This window comes from Semicossyphus pulcher, unplaced genomic scaffold (genome assembly GCF_022749685.1).
Source record: "Semicossyphus pulcher isolate SPU_LCO1_2020_fin unplaced genomic scaffold, fSemPul1.0.p SCAF_1, whole genome shotgun sequence".
Lineage (NCBI taxonomy): Eukaryota > Metazoa > Chordata > Actinopteri > Labriformes > Labridae > Semicossyphus > Semicossyphus pulcher.
The window spans coordinates 2422594-2450000 of NW_027211603.1; the positions used below are offsets into that span (position 1 = coordinate 2422594).

Sequence of the window (27407 nt, forward strand, 5' to 3'; positions counted from 1 at the left end):
CTCCTGTCTATCTTTTTTTCTCTACACGTTCAAAAACATACACATGCAGCTTCTTTGCAAGTGCTTTTATACATTAATAACTCGTAAAAACAATAAAATAACAGCTTTTTGAAAGAGTTCGAAGGCTCGTTGTCTGATACATGTTGTTTCCTTAAATCAATCATGACAATAATAACTTAACCGCATACAAGCCATCCAATTGGAGGTTTTACATCATTTTAAAATCAAGCTGTCACCTGTTGTTAGCCTTCTTTGTGTAAGGGTTTATTTGCCAAGGTTTTTGTCTCTCAGGACTACATGCTGACTGCTACCTTACTGATGGGTTGAGTGTCAAAACTTTAACTTCTTTGCTCTTTACTGTGTGCCATTTAAAGATATAAAACGTCCTAATACATGATATTTAAAATGCAGTATGCCACAAAAAATATGAGACTTCTTTCACTTTCTTTTTTAGTTTGCAAGCCACCATGCTTTCTTGGCAACCCTGACACACAGTCCTCTGCAGGGAATGGTATGTCACAGCTCATTGTAAGAAACCTGCATGTGAAGTACTTGATAAGGAGAGCTGCTGTACGTACTGTAGTAAAAAGAAAAGTATACCCTATCACATGACGGGATGAGGTGTATGCAGCCAGAAAGAAATGCCTTAGACAATACTCAGAGCTGAAAAACTACTACCGAATACTATCTACAGATAATTTTGTCCAAGAAAGACGCTACAATACGGTCAAATTTAAGACAGCTGTTTTTAAGCTGTGTTAATATATGTCTATATATCTTATTTGCACATAAATGAACATAAGTGACAGAAAGTTGAGTGTAAAAAAAAATCTTGACACATTTTAAGAATAGAGAAGCCCAATAAAGGAAGTGACACAGCTAGGGGACTCCCCTTCCATTGGCCTCTGTGTTTATGAGCACTGAGCAGGGTGTAACTTCAACAGAGGATGTAGGGAAGTGTCCTCCTCACTGCTCCAGGGTCAGCTTGATGTCCTTCCTAATGTCTCTGTAAACTCAGACCTCTGACTGTGCAGCAGTGAGGATATTATTTAATGTAAAGACATTATTTAAAATAAAAGGTACAAAGCTTTGGGGCCGTACACAGCATTTCTATCTCTTGTTTGAAACTTTTTTTTTTTTTTTTAATTTAATTTAAAAATAAAGTAGTTTTCTTTCATAATTTAACACTTGTTGAGTCTGTTAAAAGTATTAATATTAAATATTAAATATTTTTAAAACTAAAGTTTCAGTTAAGTTCCTCTCAAACTGGCAGCCCACTACAGAGGGCGCGCCCGGCCTCCCCTCCCTGAACATGATGTCACGTGCACACGCCCCCTGCTTCCTGGCTGCGACAATTTCCCAGATACATACCGGAAGTAACAGCGGCTTCGTCTTTAAAATAAGAGTTTATACGTTTTCCGTCCGGCGTGACACGGTGTCAAAGTGAAAACTATGAAAATAAATAAAAGATAATTAAGATTACATCGTTATGAAATAAGGTAAAAAGGAACCACTTAACCATCTAACCAGAGCTTTTTAAAGACCTTTTTGCTTTGTGCTATTTTAGCAGGACATTTCTTCTTATGCAAGCCATTTTTTTTTTTTAACATAAATTTACATTAACGACTATTACATCAATGAATTGTTGTAGAAACAGTAGTTGTTAATTGTGGCCAACATGAACCAAGTTATCCTCTACTTTAAAAAGTTATGTTACTTTTATATCTCCCTCTAGTTGAGTGTCAAACATGCATTATTATCAAACTTAAAATATAGGCATTTTATTTTATTTTTTAGAAGTTGACTTATATACGCTTACAGACATAAAACACGCATGAATAAAATATTACATTTCTGTTAAGTATATAAATCTACTCTTTACAAGTCACAGCTATTTATAATTACATCTAAGGATACAAGTGAAGTAATAAAAGAAGACTTTATAGTAGTATTATAGTAAGAAATTATAGTATGTGTAAAGACAGGAAAAAACTTCAATGATTTCCAGGGCTAGAATCATCAGATGATGAAAACTTAAGGCAAACAAAAAACAACTGTCAGATAATTAATACACGTCTAAAATTCTCAATGAACAATCTCACATAATAATAAAAAAAGCCAAACATTTTAAAAACTGCTCAAATAATGACTACAATTGATAAATACAAAAAAGGGAGAAAGTACAAGTAACATTTACAAAAATTAATTACATGTTACTTTGATTATTAGTTGTTATTAGGGCTGAAAATAATATCCAACTTCAGTAAAATTTCAGCTCGAGTTCATCATTGCAGAGGTTTAGAAAGGAGAGTCAAAACAGTCATATTGTTTTGGTCTTATTGTGAAAAGCTTACACCGGATGTTAGGTACAGTGTATCCTGGGTAGCTTTGAGCTGGAGCGTTTCCTGCTCCCTCTCCGTCCTGTTTCAGTAGAACTCTGTACAGAACCAGTGTTCCCAGTGAACCCAGTGTTCCCAGCAGAGTGTCAGTGGGGCTTAGACAGTGAGAGGAGGTCGGAGGTACCGTTACAGTACCGGGAGCACCGGGACAAACGGCGGGAAAATGGCGAAGACGTACGACTATCTGTTCAAACTGCTGCTGATCGGTGACAGCGGCGTCGGTAAAACCTGCCTGCTGTTCCGGTTCAGCGAAGACGCCTTCAACACCACCTTCATCTCCACCATCGGTAAGTCCGCTCCGCCCGGTCTACCGGCGGGATGACCCGCTTCACGACCGTCTCGAGCCTGTTAGCTGTTGACGGTCCTGATGTTAGCTAACGTTACGGAGCTAACGGCTGCAGAAAGTGAAAGCTGTCAGGGGGGAGGAGGAGGGGGGGTGTGACAGTCCAGATGTTAGCTTCAGCGCAGAGCCAGCTGACCTTTGACCCCATTGATCAGGATGATGAGGCAAACCAGTGATCAGTTATATTGATTATCTCATCAGTGGCCCTGTGGATTAGTAGTTAAGTTCCGTTTACTGATCATGGAGACTCAACAGAGGTAGAAGAAGTACTCACCTCTGTTACTCTCGTAAAAGAGAAGCAGTACTCCAGAATTTAAAATGTAAGTTCTGCAGTAAAAGTACAAAACAATAAGATAAGACAGAACTTTATTAATCCCAAAGAAACTCTGGTGCCATACTGCACCAAACAGTTCAAAATAAGAGTAATACAAAATAACAACTCAAATATATATTATTCTACTAGTTGTTATGTACAGCAGACGTTTCATCATGAAACAATATAATATAAATTCTTTAGACAATGATATTTAAGCAGAATTACATTAAAGGTTGTGCTGTTGTACTGAATAACAGCACAGCTGCAGCTTTGGGCTGAAGATCAGTCATACTGATATTCAGTACAACAGCACAACCTCGACTGTGATATTTGCTTTACGCAACAGCTCTACGAGAGGCTTATATAGTCATAGTTTTGTTTCATCATTTGGCTCCACCAAGACAACTAGTTCCACAAATTGATTGGAGCTGAACTGTTGCCAAGCAGTGCATAACAAATAACACATAACACTCGATTGTTTCCACATGGCTTTAAACTCCCACAGACCGCCTCTGTATAATGTACATGTATCTGTATGTTTCCGTTTGTTACCCAACCAGTGAAATGATGTCTGATTATTGGTGTTATTTCTCATTTATCAATCTATGCTGAAAGTTTGCTGTAATGTTAGTTATGAGTATTAAGAACAGCTGAGATTTATAACTTGGTCAGAAGTAACTTTAATTAAGTAATAAAAGTGGGAGGGCTGTTATACTGAATATCAGCACGGCTGTGATTCGGTCATAGGCACAAGGCTGCAGGCCGAAGACAGCAAGTGAACATGTGCTGTCTGTCTGACATTCCTGTTCATTGACTTTTTTATTTTGTTCCAAACAATGACACAAACAAAAGAGCTCCTCTTGTTCTGGCTGTCAGGAGGTCGCCATCTTGTTTGCTAGTGAGCATGTGTGGAACGAGTGTTTGTGAACATGGAAACTATTAATCCTCAATTGTTGTACGTATACAAGCTTCTGCTGTCTATACTGAAATACCACAGGCCTCAGATTAAACACACACACAATTACACACATACACACACACACACACACACACACACACACACAAGCTTTTAACCTGGAGATCCGCCAGCTAGACACACAAAGACACACATACATGGTCTGTCTTTCTCTCTCTGTGTTTCCTGTTCGTCAGAGCGCGCTGCGCAGAGTGTCTTCCTGGTGGAAACAGGAAGTGGGAACTGTCTTCTTCACTGTGTGTGTGTGTGTGTGTGTGTGTGTGTGTGTGTGTGTGTGTGTGTGTGTGTGTGTGTGTGTGTGTGGTACACAGTGTTGTGCCGCTGTGACTCTGTGGTTCAGTTCTAGATGTAAAGTGAAACTACAGATCAAACTTTTAGACGTTCACTGTTAGCAAAGCTGAAGTTTTATGTTGTGCTCTGATGAGTCATGAGTTTGTGTTTGTGAAACTTTGGAAAAGAAGAAACAACATTTCTGAGAGAGGATGTGTTGCTTTTATCTGGGGTTGGGATTATCCTCATGTCTCTCTGTATTTGGTGCCATTTTGGTCTGAGCGTCTCTCTCACGAGCTTCCTAACCCGTCCATGAACTACACAGTCTTTAAGAAGTGTGTGAATGGGTGAATGTGACATGTAGTGTAAAAGCAGCTTTGAGTGGTCACTAGGAAAGTACTATATAATACTATATAAAACTATATATAATACTATATAAGTACAGTCTATTTCCCATTTGTGTTGAGTCTATTGACCAATCAGAGGCTGTGTTCCTAACTGTCCACCAACCAGAGGCTTCCATGTTACAAAAGAGTCGGTGCTGATCTCAAAGAGTTTCTTTTATCAAAGCTTTTATACCCGCACAGCCAAAAACAAAATCATTCAATTTTTACAGAATTTATTTGGTGTCTTTGTACAGATATCGACTAGAAGTGATGTCAGAAGACAAACAGCTTGCTCAGCCAATAGATGGTTTTATTGTAGTGTTTGTCACGGTCACGTGGATCAGTGGATGTGTGATATGTTACATGGAGAAAAAACTTTCAAACACAGCAACTTGTTATAAAAGCTGCTGAGAAATCAGGCATTTTAGGCCCCAACAATCGCAGAAAAAGCTGTGAAATCCTGGAGGGATTGTTTAGTGTGACTGCAGGATCATTTTTATGTGTTGTTGTTTGTTAAACACAACCCGCAAATATTCGCCCTTCAGATACGTCTGAAAAGCAAACATCTTGCCTGGGATCTTACAACATCTAAAGGACTGTGTCTGGCTGAACTCTCCTGCTGCTTGCAGCTACTTGAGGCTGACCACTGCCCAGTGTGATGAGCTGTTAGCTCGGATCACTACCAGGATTTCTCTGATGGACACCAATGACCAGCCTTTTGGTTCTGGAATTACCGCTTCTTGAAGTCAAGCAAACAACAAACTAAAAATGTTTGTTTTGGATCAACCCTTTCAGATGTATCGTCCATGCATCAGAGGAATGTTGACGCTTTCAGGCACAGTTTCATGAAAGTTTCTCGCTGACGCCGGCTCATGCGAACAGCGTGACTTTGCACCTCTTGTGTGTAATCCTGCCGTGCTGCTGGTTTTCTCCCAGTTCAGCTGCTGGAACTGGACGAATGTTAAATTAGCTCCCACAATCCATTGCTGCTGCGGTCAGACAGAGGATGCACTGTCACCACGCTGCCTGGGTCTCGTGAGAGTCAGCTGACCTCTGACTGTGTGTGTGTGTGTGTGTCGTGGAAGTGGGAACAGGCCTGCTGTATGAAGAGTATGTAAGGGATGTGACACAGTTCTTCTGGATGGAGCAGAGAGACACATCCACAGGAAACAACAACAAATGACAGAAGAAGTTTCCACCTTCACAAAATGCACCTTTTCTTTGTCTTAGATCACAGAAGAGTGACGTTTGATTTTTGGACTTTTAGCTGCACAAAACAACATCTGGACACGTCGCTATCAGGTCGAGAAAACAGAAATTCAATAATTCAATAATTCAATATACGGAGTTAAACAACACGAGATGATGTTGAGGTGGGAGGAGGAAGAGGAGGAAGGAGGTCATTGACCTGCTCTGCCGCACGTTTCCGCCATAACCAGCAGAAACTGGGTTTCACTTCCTGGTTACAGAGAGACAGAAACAGTGAAATGGAGGGGGGAGAAAGAACGAAAAAAAAGACTGAAAGTTTAGTGACAGACAGGCAGCATTTTTCTTTATAATGTTCTTTCTTTGAGGATAATTCAGCTGGGAATAAAAACATTTTTTTTACGCTTCTAGAGGTTTTTGTTTTCAAATTATTGGACACAAAAAAATTATAAGACACAAAAATAAGAATGTTTTTGCTGATGTTCTTCCTCAAACTTTGCACCCAGTCTCATGCCAGTGCCTCCTGATGGTGGCACTACAACGACCATCTGAAGTTAAAAAGTCCCAAATTAGCAATTCGGTCGTACGCGTATCTTAAAACTTTGTCACCTAAACCAAAATGTGTCCCAGTAGAGCAGAAATATACCGATCCTTAACGAGGCAGGATTCATTATAACCATCAGTTTTAAAAAACTGTCACCATCTAAGTGAGCCTCTTTCCTCCCTCCTCTGTCTGTCAGCTCAGCACGATCACAACGTTCTGTTTGAGTCACAGTTTGTGAGTTCAAGACCCGAGTGCAGCAGAATGAACATCTTGTACCTACACAGGCATGTTAAGAGACACTGGCGAGAATAAGACGCACATGACCTCTATGTTTAAGGATGATTGTAGTCGTCTGATTTACCCTGCAGTACTCTTTCTCCTCTTTCGTTTTTTTTTATCTACCTTCTCTTCCTCCTTCTTTATTTGTCCTCATTTCCCGGCCTCAATTCGCTGCTGCCTGGCATGTTTAAGAGAACATTAAAATGAAAGGTTACGAAAGGAAACGCAGTATTTGTCTGGTGTTGTTTTGTACTTGTTAATTTTATCAGATATGGTAAAATGTTATATGTGCTATAGGCGGGTCTACTCGAGCATCTCTTAACTGGCTGATTCAGATGAAGTTAAACATCATTCCCAAAAACTACCACAACAGCAACCTGTGATAAGTGTGTCCCAGCAGCTGTGTTCTGTAGTGTTGATACTTTGTGGGGAGATTTCTGTACTTATTCGAACCCTGGTCAGAGAGGGTCAGGTGGAGGAGGGCGCAGAGGTGGAGAAGCAGGGATTTGAACCAGCATCTCGAACGGCTCCTCCCCGCTCTGAGCAGGAAACGCGGCAGGAAACCGAGCTGTCAGGCTACTTGGAAACAGATTTTCGCTCTGCTGAAGCAGGAAACAAAGTCTGAACACATTTGTTTGTTAAAAATATCTTTAACTTCCTTTTTAAGCTCCGAGTCGCACCCAGTCAGCTGACAGATTTAACATCCAGAGCTGGGAAACAAACGCGTCTCACACCAGGAGGGTGGGGTTAACGGTGTCAGACCTGATAGATAGATAGATAGATAGATAGATAGATAGATAGATGTAAGCATTAGCAGAGTTAAACATGCACAGTTTGTCCTGATGGTGGCGCTGTAGGTCTGTGATCAGCCTGTTTCCTGACGTTTGTTTTTCTCTCTTCTGTCCAGGGATCGACTTCAAGATCAGGACGATTGAGCTGGATGGAAAGAAGATCAAACTTCAGATTTGGTGAGTTTGGACTCACAGTGAAGCCTCAGCAGTGACTCAGTAAACTGGACTCCCAAACAACACAGTATTTTACCAGGGGGCGGGGCCTTACAGCCTGCATTACACAGTGTTGTGTGCCTGATAAAATATCAATACACTTAATGGTCACAGTATCATGGTGTGTGCCATGGGTGAAATGTTGTGTTGTTTAAACCCACAAACACATAAAGATAATTGAGACTTTTGTCCTGCATGAATCGTGCACAGCTACATCCTGTGAAACCACATCCATCCAGGTTACATACCAAGTTATTCTGGAGTCCTGACCTGAGGGTGAATAGATCAGAGCTGGTTTATTTGTTGAGAGCGTCACTCTGTGTTTTTATAACAATGTGAATGAGATGGAAACAAAGAGGCCAGAGGTCAGTACCATCTGTCTTTAAACACATTCTGCTTCCTGTCTCTGCAGGGACACGGCGGGTCAGGAGCGGTTCAGGACCATCACAACAGCCTATTACAGAGGAGCCATGGTGAGACACGCCATCTACTCTGTCGTTTGTCTGTCATGTAGACACAGAGACCTGATGAGTTGAGCTCACTGCTGTGAAACTTTGTGGAGAACTTCATATTGAAGGATTTAATAATGTTGTTTAAAGTCTCAGTTGTTTGATTTATTATTAAAATAAAATGCAGAAAGAACTTCTAGTAGAAAAAATGTTTTTAATCAAGAAGTATCTGATTAACAGTCCACCAGATCATAAATCTGACCTCATATTTAATCTCAAGTTTTGATTTGTCTAAATTGTCTATAATTATTCAAACACGTTTCAGTCAGTATAATGTTATTTTTTATTAAACTAACCTGTATGACACTACTACATATTATATTATACCATACAATATTTGTTGTACTGTATTGTATTAACAAAATAACACTACACTAAATAATACTTTATTATATCAAACTAGTACTTAACTGTTTTTAATTATAATTTAATATGTTGTATTATTATATTAATATATCATATTATAGTAAACTATACAAGTACACTTATACATTTTACTTCACTTTATTAAAGTATATATTATTTTATTATATAATATACAGTATTTTATTTTACTGTATTATAATAAATTATATTAAACTGCACTATAGTATATAATATTTAATATACCAAACTATTATAACTATTATTCTACACTATATTAGTTATAGTTATATCCTATTATTATTTTATAGTTTAATATATTATAAAATACTATACTATATTTCTATACTATAGTATGCAGTACTATATTATAATATATATTCTGTGCTATATTTTAATATATCATTCTATGCTATATTATACTGTGGTATAATGTATTATGTTATAAAACATTGTATTATTTTGAGCTTTTATTTTATGTTTTACACTGTATTATGTTATGTACCATAATATAAAGAAAAACAAGGTAAACATAAACATGCAAAGTAGTGATTACATGTGTATTAACATCTGTTCATCATCAGGGACCAGTAAAAAGCTGTTTAAGTGAACATCAGCTGAAATATAAATGCACGTGTTCAGGGCCATGTGTCGTTTTCTTCACACACATCAGGAACTAAATGTCACCACAGGTCGGGCACTTCCTGTGCTGATGTCACAGCATATGTCACTTCCTTTGCAGTCACTTCCTGTCTTTTGTGTTTCAGGGCATCATGCTGGTGTATGACATCACCAACGAGAAGTCCTTCGATAACATCAGGAACTGGATACGCAACATCGAGGAGGTACGCCCTGACCCTCTGACATCACACGCATCACATGACACCACATCACATGACATGCAGTAGTCCTGTTTTAGAGCAGAGTGCGGGTACATTTACAGAATGTGACAGAATGTATGTAACATGAGACAGTCACTGGTCATACATGTGAGTCTGTGTCAAGGAGGACATCTTGTGGTCAAAAGGAACTTGACATCAGTTAAAAGACATTTGTAACAGACAGCTGAAGCTTCTTCTTCTTGTATTTCTTCATGTTATCGAATGGAAACATGTTGAAAAGCTGAAATGTAATGTTTTATATTCTTTTATCATCCTTATTATGTAACACCAACACATAATCATATTTACAGATTATTTGTACTTTTCCTTCTGTATCATGTTGTATCTTCAAAAGAAGATAATCGCAGCTATATTTATGTTTAAGAGTGTGAAATGTCGACAGTAACGTCCTCCATGTTTGTGTGTTTTCAGCATGCGTCTTCAGACGTGGAGAGGATGGTTCTGGGAAACAAATGTGACATGAATGATAAAAGACAAGTGTCCAAGGAGAGAGGAGAGAAGGTCTGTTCCTGCTTCTTTCAGGGGGGTTTTCTGACATGATCATTTCAGTGTGTCTAAACCAGTTTAACCTTTTCAACCTTGATATCTCTGCTCCCCTCAGCCCAGTGTGGGATATGTTCCAAACCAGTAACAGGCCTGAGTGATCGATGTGAACGAAACTTAAATAATATAAGAAACTTTTTAGGAAATTATTTTTTTAATAAAAAACGTTATTATATATTATATAAACTTATAGATAATAGGAAGATGTATTTATGTGATATCAAACATTTTCTATTAACATGGAATTTGTATTACAAACTTTAGTTGTACATAGGATTTACTTTTTATAATAATATGAAACTTAGATTAAAAAACAAATCTTTATTTGTATAAGAAACCTTTTTTATTAAGAAGCTTGATTTGTTTAATAAGACATTTTTTATGTAGTTACTTGAAACATTAAGTTAAAATACATTTCCTGTTATTTGAAACTTAATTTAATAAGATTTCTTTTTAAAAGGAACGTCATTATGAAAATAAGAAACTCCAATTAACAAAATACCAAAAATAATTTGTAGGAGGAAAATAATTTGATTCAGAGATGCTTTCATTATATTTCACAAAAGATGTATTTGTATTAGAAATTTTAATTATTTGATAAACATATTCATATTTCATAAAACGTTATTGTTAATGTAATCATATAAAAACAGAGCTATAAAATTATGTAAAAAAAAAATTGTGAATAATAAATTACTAGAAGTAGGTTTAAATAATTTAAAAGTAAATATGATTTTAGATTTTCAAATTGTTTTGTATCGTGTGAAGCAGTTATTTTTGTGTTCAGGTGTGTACATCAGCAGATTATTCAGCTCTGACAGAAGATCAAATGCAACACTGAGCTTTTTCTCACTTCCTAACTACAAACATAACAATCTTCTATCATTTAAACTTTATTGTCTGAACACAAACAAATTAACTAAATAATTATTACACTGAAATCTTAAACAATAAACAAGACAATGTCTCCCTTTGTCCCATCTTGTCGTTCAGCTTGCCATCGATTATGGGATCAAGTTCTTGGAAACCAGCGCAAAGTCCAGCATCAACGTGGAGGAGGTGAGTCCTGCTCAGACACTTTGCATCACTGCATCACTGAAAAATAATAATCAATGTTTTTTCTGCTCAACAGGCTTTTTTCACACTCGGCAGAGACATCATGACGAGACTCAACAGAAAAATGGTGAGTTTATTTTTCACACATAAACACAACTGTTCACGTTAAGAGTGGTGTGATAAACAGTTTTAAATAAAGAGATGATATTCAAATAACTTTATTAATAAGTTAGGAACTTCATTTGTTTAAAAGCACGTCGGTGCGTATACAGTTCTCGCACACAACGTACCACACGCACATATCACACGCAACATTTGTAGAGCAATCTGCAGTGGTACATAAAGCTTTAAAACATATTAAATAAAACTTAATGATAGTCTGTAAATATATAAAGACATCGTCAGTCATCCGTTCTGATCATCTTTTTACTTTGGCATTGTAACATTTTTTATATAACATTTTAATCTACTAAATGATTAAATTATTCTATAGGCCAAGTCTAATTTGTATCAGACAATATTTGATCAGAGATTTTACTTCAGACAAAGCACCAACGTCACAGCGTAATTAAACTCTATTACAAGATAAAGTTCTGTAAAAGTGCAAAAGGATCTCTATCCAAAAAATAACTACTTGAGGTAAAAGTAAAAGTTCTCATAATGAGGAATAATATGAATTATTAGATTAGTATTTGTGAGGCATTAATGTCTATCACTTTAATTTTGCAGCCGGTGATGATGTAGCTTAACATTCATGACTTTATATACTGCTGGGTAGTTTTATATAATATGAATCTGAGTCTGCAAAGTATCTCAAAGTAAAGAATTTGAGCATATGTACTGAACTTTGTTTTTTGTAATTATTGATGCTGTAAACCGAATTATTTGAAAGATATTAATACAAATCAGGTCTATTTGTCTGGTGACCTTCAGAATAAAAGCATAAAGAAAGATCTATTCACAGTACTGCAAGTTTGGAGTATACGTAAAACAGAGGAAACAGTCTGTGCACAAATCACTGCATCATAGATTATCAAACTAAATCTGATTGATCTTCAGTGGTGCTGATGTGTGACTAAAGGAAAGAGCTGATTAGTTCATGCTGTCACCTGACACCGTTCGTCTCAGTGACCTTTGAACTCTTTGTTGTTTTTGCCTGCAGAACGACAACAACCCATCAGGAGGAGGGGGTCCGGTTAAGATCACAGAGTCTCGCTCTAAAAAGAGTTTCTTCAGGTGTACGCTGCTGTAAGAAGAGCCTCCAGTCTCACAGCATCCTCCTCCTCCTCTTCCTCCTCCTCCTCTGGCTGCTGCAGAACTGAACCTCCTGCTGCAGGACAGAGCGCTGCTCTGCAGGAGGACGTCAGCTGAGGAACAAACCTGTGGAAACATGGAGAATGAGACGTCTTCATGTTGAATTTGCTCCTCCAGGAGTTTCTTCGCTTCTTAATCAGCTCAGATCTCCATCCTCACCTCCTGCACGCCCTCCTCCTCCTTTTTTGTTTCTAACTTGCACCCTGAGATGACGTCTCTTTGCCCTTTGAAGATGTCTCGCTTTAAGAGGATGTCTGCTCCGAGGCGACTTATCCTCACTCTTAGAGGACATCTCACTCTGAGGGAACATGTCGGTTAAATGTTGCAGCAGCTCCGCAGATGTTTGTTACCGCAGGCTGGAAGAAGAAAAGTTTCTGTCCAAAGAGTGGAGCCTGAGAAGGATCTGTTCAGATAAGTGATAACTCTGACTGAAACATGGATGATGAATGAATGTTTGACAGTCTGATGAATCTTCAGAGAGGATTACAGACTGTTACAATCAGTTTCATCATTGAACACATTTAAAGACACATTTATATTTGTGATATTGGACAGAAAACATGATCTGTTACGTATTCATTCATTCAAAATGCTAAATCAATACTAAATTAATTTAGTTAATAATCTCACACACACAGGAGCAATTAAATTAATAATTCATATGTATCAAAATAACTGATCTGATGTTACATTTAAGATGATCAACAAAGATTGTTTAATGTGAAATTAACAGGTCTCCGGTTATAGTGTTTACAGTTTCATTTGAGAACATTTTTTTAATTAAAAAGGAACTTACTTTTATATTTTTATTATTATATCATTTAAATTCAAAATCCACTTCATAGTTTTTATCAAAGTTTAACTGTCAATCATTTAGCACTGAAATTAATCTGTTGGTAGGAAACTACCTATATATCAGAAACTATATATACAGTATACATATATATTATACATAACATTTATGATCCAGCTTTCCTTTTATTTAAACAGATATAAATATAATGTGTGAAGAAGTTTTTTTCTCCTCTTCAGAACATTCAGAGTCTTTCTGCTGTCAGCTGACAAACCTCCATGTCTCTGTTTAAGTTTTATTCTGTGTTACAGGATCAGAAGCTCGTTGTTGTATTTTCACATAGGAGGACTGTTAATGTCCAGTACAAACGTTTCAGTTTCAGTGTTCATGTTGGATCTTACTTTACAAAAGAAAATGTTTCAGGTGGTTTCTGTGTTATTCAGAGGTTGATGATGTTTGAGAAACTGATCCTGAGTCAGTTTGTTGCTAGAGAGTCTCAGTCACTGACTGGCCATTTTGAAGCCTCTTGGTTTCTTGGTGTCACACATGACTTGATGAGAGGATAGATACGCAATGCTATCAAAATTTACAAAAGAAGAAGACTTGAAACTAGTGATTGAGCCCATGAGCTTTATAGAAAAATGTTCACTAAGGTAATAAATCAAACGAGAAGAAGGCCTGGTCTCTCATAGAATTCTATACAATCAGACTGCTAAGTACAAACGCCCCCTGCTGCTTTAGAAATTATGTAATTAAGCCACTTCCACATTGGCTTTACTTACTTACAAGTTATATAAGTAAGTACTTATTCTTATTCAGGTTTTCCAGTTTGATGTCATTATAAAAAATGGGAACTGAACTGCGTACCAAAAAGAAACGTCTGATCAGACCTTCATCAAATCATTTGTTTCCTGCAATCAAGAACTCCACTTTAAGAGTGGAGTTCATCAACTTCTCGTACTGCAGCCTGTTGATGATAATCTGTACATTTAATCCAAAATTCACTGTCAGATTAATACTAAACAAAGTCATCATAAAATATGTGAAAATCTTTTCACAGATTATATGAGGAAGATTAACTCTGATGATTGAACAAGCGGAAATATTGGACTGACGTGAGGCGTTTACTGTCTCTTCTGTTTTAGGATGAGCTGCAGCAGACAGACTCTGAATTGCAGGAGAATTTCTCTGTAACAAAGTTATTGATGAAGTTATTGCCTTTTCTATATTTTTGTATTCAATCTCGCTTCTTTGAGAAAACAACCACTTGATTATCCTTAACAGCAGCACTGTGTTATTTTTGTTTTTTTTTAAACATTTCAGAGGGATTTTTTATCAGCAGTTTGTTAAAATTCTTATTTTTATATATTATTCTGAAGTATTTCTGTTGTGTCTTAAAGCAGTTTTAATCATGTGCAACTTCAGTCCGTCCTGTCGATCAGATCTAAATCTCTTCCTGGTGTGCAGCTTGAATTATATACTCAATAACATTACAATAATTCTATATAGCATATTAGAAAAGGGCATTACAAATTAGATTACATTTGTATTTAAATTAAAGATTTGTAAACTGAAATAAAAAAAGGACAGATAAGAAATTAATAATTATATTTCCTCTACATGTGTGATCAAATCAGATGCAGAATTAAGTTCATGTAATCACTTTTATTTCAATCATTTAATTTTCAGACAAGATGAGGAAATGTAGATATTAGAAATTTAATGATCTTGTAGTGTATTGAGTTTATCAATGCATAATTTAAATACAAATGTAACTAATTAATTGGTGTCTGGACATGTATGAAGGGATTGTAATGAGACTCAGAAATGAGTCCTGGTCAAATGATAAAGACAGAATCTTTTGTGTGAAGAAAGTCAAAAAAGAGTTTATAGAAAATGTAGCTTTTGAAAAATGTGGTATGATCCATACCTGAAAACAAACTGGTTCTACACATGTGCGAAAATATAAGATAAGAAAAGATAAGCTTTAATGATCCTCCCGAGGGGAAATTTACCGCTGCTCACAAAACAGGCAAATTAAATAAAGTACTCAAGTAATAAAAAAATAGGTGCCAAAAAAGATCAGAAAAATATGACAATTTAAATAACTAACAAAATAATTAAAAAACTATTCACACTATGTACAGTTTTTTCTTGTCGAAAGATATGCAGGAGTTATTATTCTGCACAGAAAATAGTCATTTTTTAACAACTTTCAGTTCAAGCAAGGAAAGTTTGATCAGCTTTTAAACTTAACTAAACTTTTTAACTTAAAAAATAATTTAAGTCTTAAATGAATAAAGAAAATGAATGTTCCATAAAATAACTTACATTGTACAATTCATAAAAAATGTAGAGAACAAAAGACAAATTGCAAAAACTAAATTAATAGCAGCTTTTTTGTCAATGATTGATGAAATTACCGCCATATATTAGTATCATCTTTGGTTTCATTTGTTATGAAATCGTAAATTCTCTTTGTTCTAACTTATTCAAGTCAATGAAATGGATGGAAATGTATTTAAAGCAGTTCCACCGTGAAGTTGCCACATTTTCGCACATGTGTAGAACAAACTGGAGTTCCAGCACAGACCAGGCAGTGAGCGTTCTGAGGGTTCAGATAATCTGATCACACTGAAGTGAGTTTGTGGAGACAGATTTCTGCACATCCTTCTCCTGCAAAGCTATGTTCAACTGTGCGTTTTGTTTACAGACTCACTGCAGCAGTATTAATATTATCATACATCTTGCCTCCAGCTGCACTTTATGTTCTGTGTGTTTAACAAAAGGTGCTTTAACGTCTTAAAGTAAATTAACCAACGTATCCACCTGATCCACATCGATCAGAACTGACGTCACATAAGTGAGGTTAGTGAAAAATATGAAACTGTTAGTTTGTGTCTTTTTAATTTCAAGTTCATATTTAATTGATTCAATTAACCTTCTGACTGATCAATCAATACGATCAATCAATATAATCAATAAGCTTGGATTAATGGCTGTTTGGGTCCATTGATTTTTACTCCTCTTTGTGATGTTCATAGTGCTGTGATATAACTTCCTTTGTTACACCTGAACAGGTAGTACTATTAAATCAAGAGAATACAAATGAACTCAGTCTTCAATTTATAAATAATCAGCAGATCAATAACAGATAATCAGCAAAATGATCACCAGTGTTTCTTTGACCTCTGATTTTGTTCTTTGTTTTAGTGTTGTTTTATTGTTAATTATTCAGCACTTTGCTTAAATATCGCTATGCAAAAACAAAACGATTCTTGATTTGTTTCATCAGTTTTTGTTTATGAAGTATTGATCAGACAGCTGATCACATGTATTAATAAGCAGGACAAAAAGAGCTGCAGGAGGAGATTCAAAGCTTTGACTTGAGTTTTATTTTAGACCAAAAAACAATTAATTTGTTTAAATAAATTCACTTTGTATTTGTGATTCAGTTGATTTTTCTGATGGCTGTTTAGAACAAGCTGAGATCAGTTTCATTAAATCTATGTTTGATTCAGAAAGTGAATAAAGACAGATGAGGGCTCGGATTACAGGAGCCGGATGTTTACAACCTTTTATAGAAAATATACAAAAGATCTCCCGGAAAGCTTCATGTTGTTTAGAGATTAATACATTCACTTGTATTGAAGTGACCTTTGACCTTTCATATTTGTCTTCCATTTCCTGCTCTGTGGTGTCTTTGCAGTATCATCTGATTGTCCAATAAAAACTTTTCTATCACCTGTTCGTCTGGTGTAATTTGTTCTGAATTCGTTTCACTTTAAATTGCTTTAGTGTTTCATAATGTGGGCTGTAGTGTCTGCCACCTGCCTGCAGGGGGCAGCAGAGTTTCTGATCTGAAAATAAAGTTATGAACTTAACTGACCTAAATGTTGAATCCAGTGTTCAGTCAACAGGCGGAGGATCTGCTGCTCTGTGTTGGTTCAGGTCCAGGTGGAGCTTTGGCCCCGCCCAACTGTAACTGAAAACAAAGGAGCATCTACACCTAAGAAAAAAAACAAAACGAAAAAGTTTCAGATACATTAAAAGAAAGGTTCCATCGTCATTGGTGTGTGTATGTGTACTTGTTAAGCTATCTTTATGTGGACCGATGTGAGTAATTAACTTTAGGAGTAAAGACATTTAGGAAAAGTGAGGACACTTTGGTAAAGTGGGGACATTTGGCAGAGTCCGGACATTATAATGAAGTGAGGACATTTTGGCAAAGTGAGGACATTTTACTAAACGAGAACATTTTACCAAAATTAGGATGTTTTAGTAAAGTGAGGTCATTTTGGCAAATTTGGGATATTTAAGCAAAGCAAGCACATTTTTGGCAGCCCTCATTTAAGGACAAACCTTTAAAGGTTTCAGACTGGGTTTTAAGGTTCAGGTTAAAACTAGGTTTAGGTTGAGGTCAGGGAATGTTTTGTGTTAATCAAGGCCCTCACAAGTATAGAAGTACAAACGTGTGTGTGCTGAAGCAGCGTGATCATCTCCTCCCCTTATAAGACATACTGTTTCCTTGACGACCAAAAACAAACACTCACCTGATCGCACCTGCAGGAGTCCTGAGATCAGCAGACTGAGTCCAGGTCAGCTGAGAGGACCTGGATATTACATAGAACCAGGTCAGACCTGCCAAGTGTCCCCTCTTAGGTGAGTAAATTCACCTGTCAGCAGTTTACAGGATTAGTAACAGATTGGCTCCATTTATTCCTTTCTACTTTTCTTTCCTGCCTCCTTCCTCTTTTCCCTTGCCCTACTCTTTTCACTACCTTCTCCTTTCCTCCTCTACTTCCCCCTTTTCTTCACCATACTTGAATCTCTACCTTCTCCATTTTCATCTTTAAACATACCTTTCCTTCCATACCTCCTCCTCTTCCTTCCCTATATCCCTCCATCCCTCTCTACCTCCTTTCATCTTTCTCCACCTCCTCCTATCTTTCTTTTCCTCCATTAAACATTGTGTTTCTTTCTTCAGGTTTAAAGTGTGTCAGCCAGATGAAGAGCAGTGATGAAGGTGAGATTTCAACTATCAGCTCTCCTTCAGTCTGATCAGTCATCACATGTCAATCAAACTGTATGTGGGCAGGGAATGTAACTTCCTGTATAAATGAAATAAAATAATGCTTGAACAGCTCTGTACCTGCAGACAGGTGTCCTGTGGCTCCGCCTCCTCGCTCCTGTCTGCTGTCTCAACCAATCAGGAGCAGGAGAGTGACCTTCAGTCAGGACTCCCGGCTGTGTAAGGAGGAAGAGGGAGATCCAGGTGGATGTCAGACTTCTTTACCTCTGCTGTCAGAGAGCTGCAGACGGCTGAGTCTAACCTCAGGTCAGAGGTCAACTGCAGCAAAACATGAGTAACATCTTATTAAATTACATTAACTGATTTGATTTTGTCAGTGGTGGATAAAAGTTAGCTAATGTTTCCTGTGATCTCACCTGAAGGTTGTAAACAGACTCACCAGCAGGTGGCAGCATCGTCAAAGGGAAACCTCTCTCTTTTTCTCTGCAGATCAAAAAGATGTCCAACAGCGCTCACAGGAAGTGGCTGTTTCTGTCGCCCGTCGACTTAACGATGGGCGGGGTCACACCTGGTCAGGCTCCTGTTCCCTGCAGGTCGGTGGGTGTAGATGGGAAGTTTTCCTGTGACCAGCTGAGACCAACTTTCTGAACATGAGATCTGTTATCTCCGTGCCCAAATGACACATAGATCCTTTATGCCTCCCTCACACCTGAAGTTTCTGCCGACACAAGGGAAATAAAGAAAGGCTTGACTTGGTCCTGCTTCAGTCTTTGTCTCAATCTTTACGGAGTCCTGACTCAGTACTGACAAGGTCCTGATCTCGGCTCAATCCACCTTGGCCCTGGTCTCAGTCTTGACTCTGTCTTGGTCCTAGTCCTGACTCTTCACCTTGTTTGTTTCAGAGTGACAGGACATCTCCTCATGGTGTCGGTGTATCGGAGATGTCGGTGGTGCTCGGAGGTCTGCTGAAGCTGGTGGAACAACACTGGAACGGACCTGGATCTCTGCTTCGACACCAACAGTTCCTCGGTAAACCACAGATCCCTTTCATCTCGTCATCCCTCCCTTTCCCTAACTGGACCATCTGCTGTAGCTCGTCACATTTTAGGCAGCCATCTTTGTAAAGTTCAAACATCTAAAAGAGGTAAGGTGGGCGAGATCAGAAACAACAAAAGACAGACACGATGACTCCTTCTTGGTCTCTGCCTTGACTGTCTTGGTCCCGATTTTGGCTCAGTGTTGGCCCTGTTCCTGTCTCAGTTGTCACTCACTCTCTGAACACACCTGACTGCACTTTACTAAAGAAGCTCACTGGCTGAAAGCTGAAGCAGCAGTGGAGGATAAATCACACCTTCGGTCTCTGTGCAGGTGGAGCATACAACCTCCTTTCAGAGCTGCTGCAGCCTGCAGGAGCTGGAGACGTACGGGACGAGGTGGGTCTGGGCTTCAGACGGAGCAGTGAACTGGTTCTGTTGAAGAGGAGACTGGAGAGAACGGAACAGCTACTGGTCAGTGACAGAAACAGTCTGGACACTTGAAGCTTCAATCATCCGCTCGAGGTCAGACTGACGTTTCAGTTCATAACTCTGTTCAGAGAGGTGAAGGTGAAGAGGTCCGAAAGTTAGAAAAAGGTGTGGCTGGTTTCATACCTGTCTGTAATGTTAGTCTTCAATGAGTTTGACCCTGGACTCAGAAGGATCACATTCAGCAGCTGATAGGAGACACTGAAACACTGTCATGACAGAGACAGGTCTGTAATCAGAGGTTTTACTTAAAGCTCCTGTGAGGAGCAAACTGGACCGTCAGCGACAAGATGAATTATTTCTGTGTAGTTATTTTTAATGCCTGGTGGTCAGACGAAGCGACTAACTGCCCGCTGCCTTTGTTTACATTTTCTGGGGCAAAATTTTAAAGTGAGTGATTCACGTGACTGTTAAAGAAAGCAGGATGAGATTAAAAAAAAAAATCCACCAGCAAAGAGATGAGAGGTATGGCTTTGCCAACAGGGGGCGCTAAAATCAACACATACTGAAAGTTCCTCACACGAGCTTTGAGTAAAGCTACTGTTTAAAAACCAGACTGACTTAACTTCTTTACAAATGTACAAGTGAAAAAGTCCAGGCTCCGAACTGTATAGACTGTATAAAAGTAAAAAACAAAGTGTCCCTGTGAGGCACATTTCTATAGACTTTGTGCAAACTGAACCTTACACCAGAGAATCTGTGAGGATATTTAACACATTTTATTCTAATTTAAGATACAAAAAATAACATTTTAAAAACAAAAGCATAGATAAAACATTAACATTTTGCTTGAACTCAGCTGGATGGAGCATGTCTTACTTGTTCAGAGTCCGGCACACATTGATATTTAACAAGCCGATTGTCTTTTACATTGTCTTTGACGTGTTTTCGTCATGTTACTTCTGTCATGTGACATCCACTGATGGACACATCCAGAAATGATTTTTTGGGGTTTTACTTTCCCATCAATTTAGATTTAAATGGGAGCTGATGTTTGGAATGCAGCATGCAATGATGCTTAATGCAAATAAAGCCAAAGGAACAGGCCGGAAAAAACAAGTACAGATATTTGTGTTAAAATGTAACTACATATTTGTTGTGCATTTCTGCATGCCACTCTGTCTTATGCACTTAAAATAAACTCCATGAACTAAATGTATACAGAATAATGTCAGTATTTTTGCACCACTGTGATGAAGTACTGATCACAGCTCCTGGATATCTGATTTTGCAGAAAACGAACAAACTTACAATTTATTCTGACATTTTTATGAACTGTACTTGATTATTTTGTCCGTATTACAAACAGCTCCACCGAACTGTAACTGAATGATGACTCACAGTTTGTGTTTCAGGAGAGGATGAAGAGGAAGCTGGTGTCGACGCTGAAGGAAAACTACAGACTGAAACGAATAAGAGTCTCTGAAGAAGCTGCAGCTGACCTCAGAACAGCCAGGCACACACACGATGACACGAGACACAGTAGTCTGTAAAAGTCAGATGTTACAGATGTCAACAGTGCCATGATGTTCAGATGGATGTGGTTTCAGATGGTGTTTAGCCTAGCTTAGCATAAAGACTGGAAACAGGGGGAAACTGTTAGCCTAGCTCCATTAAAGGAGAAAAACCTCCAGGTCTGATTGACCTGTTTTACGGTGTAGAAGAAGACGTGTAAAGAGAGACAGAGTAGTTTAGCAGCAGTTAGCATCGTAGCTAACACGACAAACTTCAGCCTTCATCAGTTTTGAACAAACTCAAGTTTATTATTCAAGTAAGAAAAGTGACAGCAGACACTCGGCTGTGGTTTTATTTACACACATGTACAGTTAGTCCATCTGATCCTGGACCAGCTCAGACTCAAACCTGTCCTCCTCACAGCCCGGACGAGCTGCCGGCAGACTGACGCCGGATCAGCATAACGGAGACGACAGACAGCGGCTGCGAGGAGTCGAACTACAGACAGAGAGAGGAGACCTCAATAAACTCTAACAGTCATTATTTACAGAACAAACTCTACTGGAGCTCAACGACGTGAAAACAACTGATCCAAACATCAGACACAATCAAACAGCGCTGATTCAAAACTGTGAGGAAAGTCCAAACTGCAGCAGGAGGCTGACGGACCTGCAGAGAGAGAGAGAGAGAGAGAGAGAGAGAGAGAGAGAGAGAGAGAGAGAGAGAGAGAGAGAGAGAGAGAGAGAGAGATTCATCAGCTGTAGTTTGTTCACACCTGAGGCTGAGAAAGGCTGTGAAGCAGTGAGCAGAGATGAATGATTTGATATCCCAGAGCTCTCTGAACCGTTTTATTTTACATTTTAAATAAATCACATGGTTTTCCTCTGAAACACACGTGCACATCTGCACTAACATGCTCTCACAGTGTTGTTTACAGTATATTCATAGCGCCCTCTGCTGGACAAATAATCTGAACGCTCCCTTTCTTGTTGATCTGAACATTTGTTTGTGCTCGATGGTTTGTACAAAAATAAATGATTACATATATGCATATCACACATGTAAGCTGATACAGATTTATACCTATACAACTGTGATAGGCCAATATATATATATATACTATTATCACTACTGTACTATTATCACGTCTTTTTTTATATATACTGTGTTTACGCGTCTTAATAACAAATTAAAGATCTGTTCTCTTTTTTATTTGCAATTATTTGGCTACACACGTGTAGTGACGTCCTAATAAAAATATGTCATGATTAACATGTAACCTAAAGTGAAGTACTATTCTAATGTACTGTAGATAGATAGATAGAGATAGATAGATAGATAGATACTTCATTGATCCCGAGTTAAATGTGTACATGTGACGGTCTCTGGCTAACCTTCCCCCTGTAGGCTTACGGGGAATCTACACAGGCAACGTATTTGAAGCGTATGTTTGACTCGCGTGTGCCTGACACAACCACTGCAGAAAGCAGCAATCTGCAGAAATAAGTTAAGAAGAAAATATCAGCTAAAACTAAATAGTGTGCAGCCCTATCTGTGTCAGAGTGATGGGTTCACTTACAGTGGCGTCCATCAGGTCAGCTGACTCACACGATGGTGGCCGGGCTGATGACCGGAGACGATTTCTGCAGACAGACAGACGGACAGTTAACACTCGAACACGTCACAGAGGAGGACGGGGATCTGTCAGAAGTCGCTGCACTCACAGCTGAAATGTACTGGTTGTTGAGGTGCTGTTTGTTGGAGGAGGAGCAGGAGGAGGAGGACGAGGAGAAGGAGGGCTGGCAGGTGGGGCTTGGCTCCTCCGGCAGCGCCTCCTGCAGGTGGGACGAGACGCAGCCGCTGTCAGAGCCGGTGGAGCCGGAGAGACAGCGGGACGACGAGCCTGAACTCTCTGTGGCTGCGAGGAGAGGAAACAGATTTCACACAGTTAAAACAGAGTCCAGGTGCATTATGGGAAATGTAGGACCCACTGTTTTCTGTTCATAATCTGTCTTTCATTAACAGTTATCACAGCAGGAGTCTGTTGTTGGTGTGAACGTACTCATGGAGGGCTGGCTGCTGGTCTCATGCTCCTGCTCGTCTTCCTCAATACAGGAAGTCGTGAAGGAGCTTTCAGCAGCAGGAGAGGAGGAGAGGGTTTGACTGGAGGAGGAGGAGGAGGAGGAGGAGGAGAGGAGTAAGGGTTATAAAATGGTAGCAGTATAATAAACTTAACTGTACAAGAACAGAGCGGACAGGTGTTGTTTTGTACCTGTACATGTGCAGGTTGAGCGGTCCCAGCAGGCTGGATGAAGAAGGCCCTAAGGCTGAAGGGTCAGAGGTCACCGCTCCACGTTTGAAAGGGTTAGAGTGATCGAAGACAGAGACAGCAATGGACGCCCGCGTTCTGGCACCTGGAAACACACACACACACACACACACACACACACACACACACACACACTTTAATTATCAGCTGATCAGATGCAATCATTCAACGATAAATCAAACTTAGAAGAAAGTAAAAACATTTTGCACCCTCAGTAAACGGAGACTTTTATTTTGAAATAACTGACCTCTGCTCTTCATGATGTAGTGAACAGCTCGGTCACTGATGGCTGCATCGCTCGGTTGGATGTCCAGAAAGGGTTTGTTGCCGACTCCCATCGACACCATCTCCTTCAAACGCATCTCTGAAACACAAATAGAAGAACAGGAAGTGATGTCAGGCGAGGACAGAAAGAACAGGAAGTGATCTCAGGTTACAGAAGTACCCTGCAATCATGTGATGAAAATGAGTTCCTGACTAGGAAAGTTCACCTGAAGGCCCTCCCGAGTTGGAACAGAAAGTTCTGATACACCACTTCCTGGTTTGACGTCATAATAAAAGAAAAATGGTGGAAGAAAGAAAGAGAGACAGACAGGAAGTGGAGGTGTCTGTCTGTCTTTACCTTTGTTCTTGTTGGCCTGCGTCCACAGGATCCGCGCCACGTCAGTCGTCCAGGCGTATTTGACCTCGGCTGTGGCGGCCTGCAGGATGAAGGTCTGGTTCTTGGACGTCCTCCTTCTGAACCAGATCTCAAAGCGCAGCCCATTGTCTCCTGTCGTCTCCGTCAGACCCACATCTGCTGTCTGAGGGAGGAAGAGCAGCACATGAGTCAAAGAGTGTTTAAGCTTCAAACTCTGACTTCTATCTCTGATGCTTCGGGGGCTCAGAGGGGGGTTGCTTGGTTTTACCTTGAAGGAGTGTTTGTAGATGAAGACGTCCAGCCCTCCCTCCATCTTCTTGGGTTTACTAAAGAGAACGAGCTCATCGAACAGGAAGACGTGACGCTGACATTTCCTCCTCCCGGTCCAGACGGTGAACTCGTCCTGACGGATCAGCTGACCCTGCTCCTTCAGGTTCACCTGTAGGGAGGGAGAGGGGAGAGACAACGGGAGGAGTCATGTCTATGTCAGGCGGAAGAGGAGTAGGAGTAGGACCACGCTGAGGGATTCAAACTTACATCACAGTCTCGGATGGCGTCCATGGCCAGCAGGTCGTTGCCGTGGCGAAGCTGGAACTTCACCATCTTGGTAGCGGCCTGAAGCGTGACAAGCTCCGCCTCCTGAGCCGCTCCCACCTCCTTCATGAGGTCGGTGAGGAGCAGAGCGTATTTACTCATCCTCTGGATGGGCTTCAACAGGTAGGAGGACAGGTCCATCTTATCTCCCAACTCCACCTGCTTCCTCTGCAGGAGGAGGAGGAAGAGGAAGAGGAGAGAGAGAGAGAGAGCAGGAGGATAAGCGAGAGGGGAAGAAGGAGAGGAGGTGGAGAGTGAGGAAGGGAAGGGGAGAAGGAGGAGGGGGGATGGAAAGGAGGTTGGGGAAGAGGGGGAGGAGGAACAGTGGAGGAGAAGGAGGAGTATGACGGAAAGAAAGAGAGACAAGGAAGAGGAGGAGAGAGAGAGAAGAGGAGGGGAAAGATTGGAGGAGGTGAGAGAGAGCAAGAGGAGGAGGGATGGATAGTCAGGAGGAGGGAGAGAAAGAGAGAGGGGGCGAGGAAGGAGAAAAGAGACAGGAGGAGGAGAGGGAAGGTCAGTGTCAGTTCACTGTACTCAGTATCAGAAATGTGTAATGAGTTGTGACTCAGAGGTCAAAGGTCACAATGAGGAGTTCTCACCCTGAAGAAGGAGTGACCGTGCAGAGCGAGCAGAGTGTCAGACTTTGGTTTGTTCTTGCTGTACAGAGCGTACAGACTGAACTGCTCCTGCTATTAAACACAACAACAACAACAACAACAACAACAACACAGTTAGTCAATGTATGTATGTTTGTGTGTGTGTGTGTGTGTGTGTGTGTGTGTGTGTTTGTGTGCGTGTCGTACATGTCTGAGGAAGCAGTTTGGCACTCTGAGCGGGTGTTTCTTGCAGGCCTCCAGCTCTTTCAGGAAGAACTGACTGTGGAAGTCCAGAAGTTTCTCCAGGTTTCCGAACACGACGGAGCGTTTCCCCCGCAGGTCCTGAGGAACGTCGGCTCGGTCCATCATGGGGAAGTAGTGACGGATGATGTAAGCCAGAGAGCGAACGTACTCCCTCTCCGTGGCCACCATCTCCTCCACGACGTGCCACAGCTTACTGCAGACACACAAACATAAAGAAACATGAACTCCAGCAAACTTTCCCTTTCTCTCTTCTTTAGCTAAAATTATTTCCCTAAAGACTCCTGGAAGTTTTATTTTGTCATTATCGTCCCTCTCTGGCTGATCACCCACCTTCCCCTGGGTCGGGACTCCATTGATGGGCTGCCATTGGTTCTGGGGGTTCCGGGTGTCCCAGGGCTGCGTAGCCCCTGTCCTGCCCAGCCGTGAGCAGCCGTCCTGGGGCATAGCGTGTGGTCGGCTGCCTCTGAGCTGCTGACCTCCAGGCCGCGGATGAACACGCCCGTGTTACCTCTGCGCACCGGCTCGCTGAGGGTGCGAGGATTCGGCCCGTACCGTGACGGCTCGGGAGTGGAGGGACAGTCAAAGCTCTGAGTCTTCCTGAGATGCTGCCGTCTGCTGGAGGAAAAGGACGTGCAGGAGAAGGAGGGAGAGGAGGCGAAGGAGGGGGTGAAGCTCTGAGAGGAGCCGAGGCGGGGGAGGCTGGGACTGGAGGAGCAGATATCCACCCGGTCTGAGGACTCCTCTGAGGAGGTGCTGCGAAACAAACGCTGCAGGAGCGGGGTGTGGTGGGGGGTGTGTTGGGGGGTGATGGGTGAGGAGGTGATGGGGAGAAAGGTAGATGAGTTGCTGCGAAGAGGCGAGGAGGTGTCCTCCTCAGGGGGGCAGGAGGAGGATAAAGAGGAGGTTTCGAAGGCCCCTAAGAGTCCTGACAGGGATTTCCTGGAGGAGGCGGAGATTCTGCTGAAGGCGGAGTCAGATCTCTGTCTGTGGGCGGAGTCTCGTGTCCGGAGCGCTGCCTCCATCTTCCTGTCAAACATCTTCTTGGTCTCCTGGCACTTGGACCAGGCGAAGCTCCACTGACGGAGGCCTCGCTCGCCCCGCAGCTCCTCCGCCAGCGCCTTCATCTCCTGAAAGCGGCTGTCGGGAATTGGTGGGTGCTGGCGCTGGTAGTCCTCCAGGCAGCCAATCACAGCCGGGCATTTGTCTGGCAGCGTGCACTCCTCCATACTGACACCAGCTAGGTGACGCATACCCTCCAACGCCCAGCCATAGGCCTGCAGACACAGAGAGAGAGAAGAGAGAGAGAGAGAGAGAGAGAGAGAGAGAGAGAGAGAGAGAGAGAGAGTGAGCTTCAGATCATGAGAAAACAACCAGGGGGTGTGGCCTCAGGTTCACCTCTGACCTTTAACCCCAAGCACTAAATGTCAGCTTCAGTATCAGTAATATGTCGACTCTATTATCAACATGCAAAATATTAAAAACTCCTTCCCCTTTTATTAGTTTTTATGTCTTGGCCTAATACTTCTCCGTACATTGACACTGGCAATTAGCATTCCAGTTTCAGCTTCATGTGGAAGCCAACAGGCTGAGTCAGACGAGCATCAAGTACAAAGTCGTCCAACGCTAACAAGCAGACCCATCACAGTAGTTGCACACTCGTCGTAGATTCCAAGCAGAAGAATAAATCAGGCTGAAACCATCAGTGAGCTCGTCCTCAAAACACAGGTTTAGTTTCCTCACCACTTTCTTGGATCACCAACAAACTTCCTGT

General features: G+C 40.6%; 2 protein-coding genes across 2 annotated transcripts in view; one reads left to right on the forward strand and one right to left on the reverse strand.

Annotated features, from left to right (window-relative positions):
• The first annotated feature begins 2388 nt into the window (after positions 1-2388).
• Positions 2389-16947, forward strand: LOC138585681 (ras-related protein Rab-8B). The gene is made up of 8 exons (XM_069657830.1): positions 2389-2686; positions 7627-7687; positions 8136-8196; positions 9363-9440; positions 9909-9998; positions 11034-11099; positions 11173-11223; positions 12259-16947. Exons 1-8 carry the CDS (start codon positions 2563-2565, stop codon positions 12346-12348), a joined length of 621 nt encoding a protein of 206 aa, XP_069513931.1. The 5' UTR covers positions 2389-2562; the 3' UTR covers positions 12349-16947.
• A 4591-nt stretch (positions 16948-21538) lies between these two features.
• plekhg4 (pleckstrin homology domain containing, family G (with RhoGef domain) member 4) overlaps positions 21539-27407 on the reverse strand; it is a 45027-nt gene continuing 39158 nt past the window's right edge. Inside the window, exons 13-24 of the mRNA XM_069659323.1 lie at positions 25967-26910; positions 25580-25829; positions 25376-25465; positions 24720-24944; positions 24451-24621; positions 24165-24345; positions 23790-23906; positions 23486-23627; positions 23276-23376; positions 22938-23131; positions 22793-22856; positions 21539-21882 (exon numbers count right to left, since the gene is read on the reverse strand). Of these exons, the coding sequence (XP_069515424.1) occupies positions 22818-22856; positions 22938-23131; positions 23276-23376; positions 23486-23627; positions 23790-23906; positions 24165-24345; positions 24451-24621; positions 24720-24944; positions 25376-25465; positions 25580-25829; positions 25967-26910 (2454 nt within the window). The 3' untranslated portion in view covers positions 21539-21882; positions 22793-22817. The remainder of the gene's footprint in view (positions 21883-22792; positions 22857-22937; positions 23132-23275; positions 23377-23485; positions 23628-23789; positions 23907-24164; positions 24346-24450; positions 24622-24719; positions 24945-25375; positions 25466-25579; positions 25830-25966; positions 26911-27407) is intronic.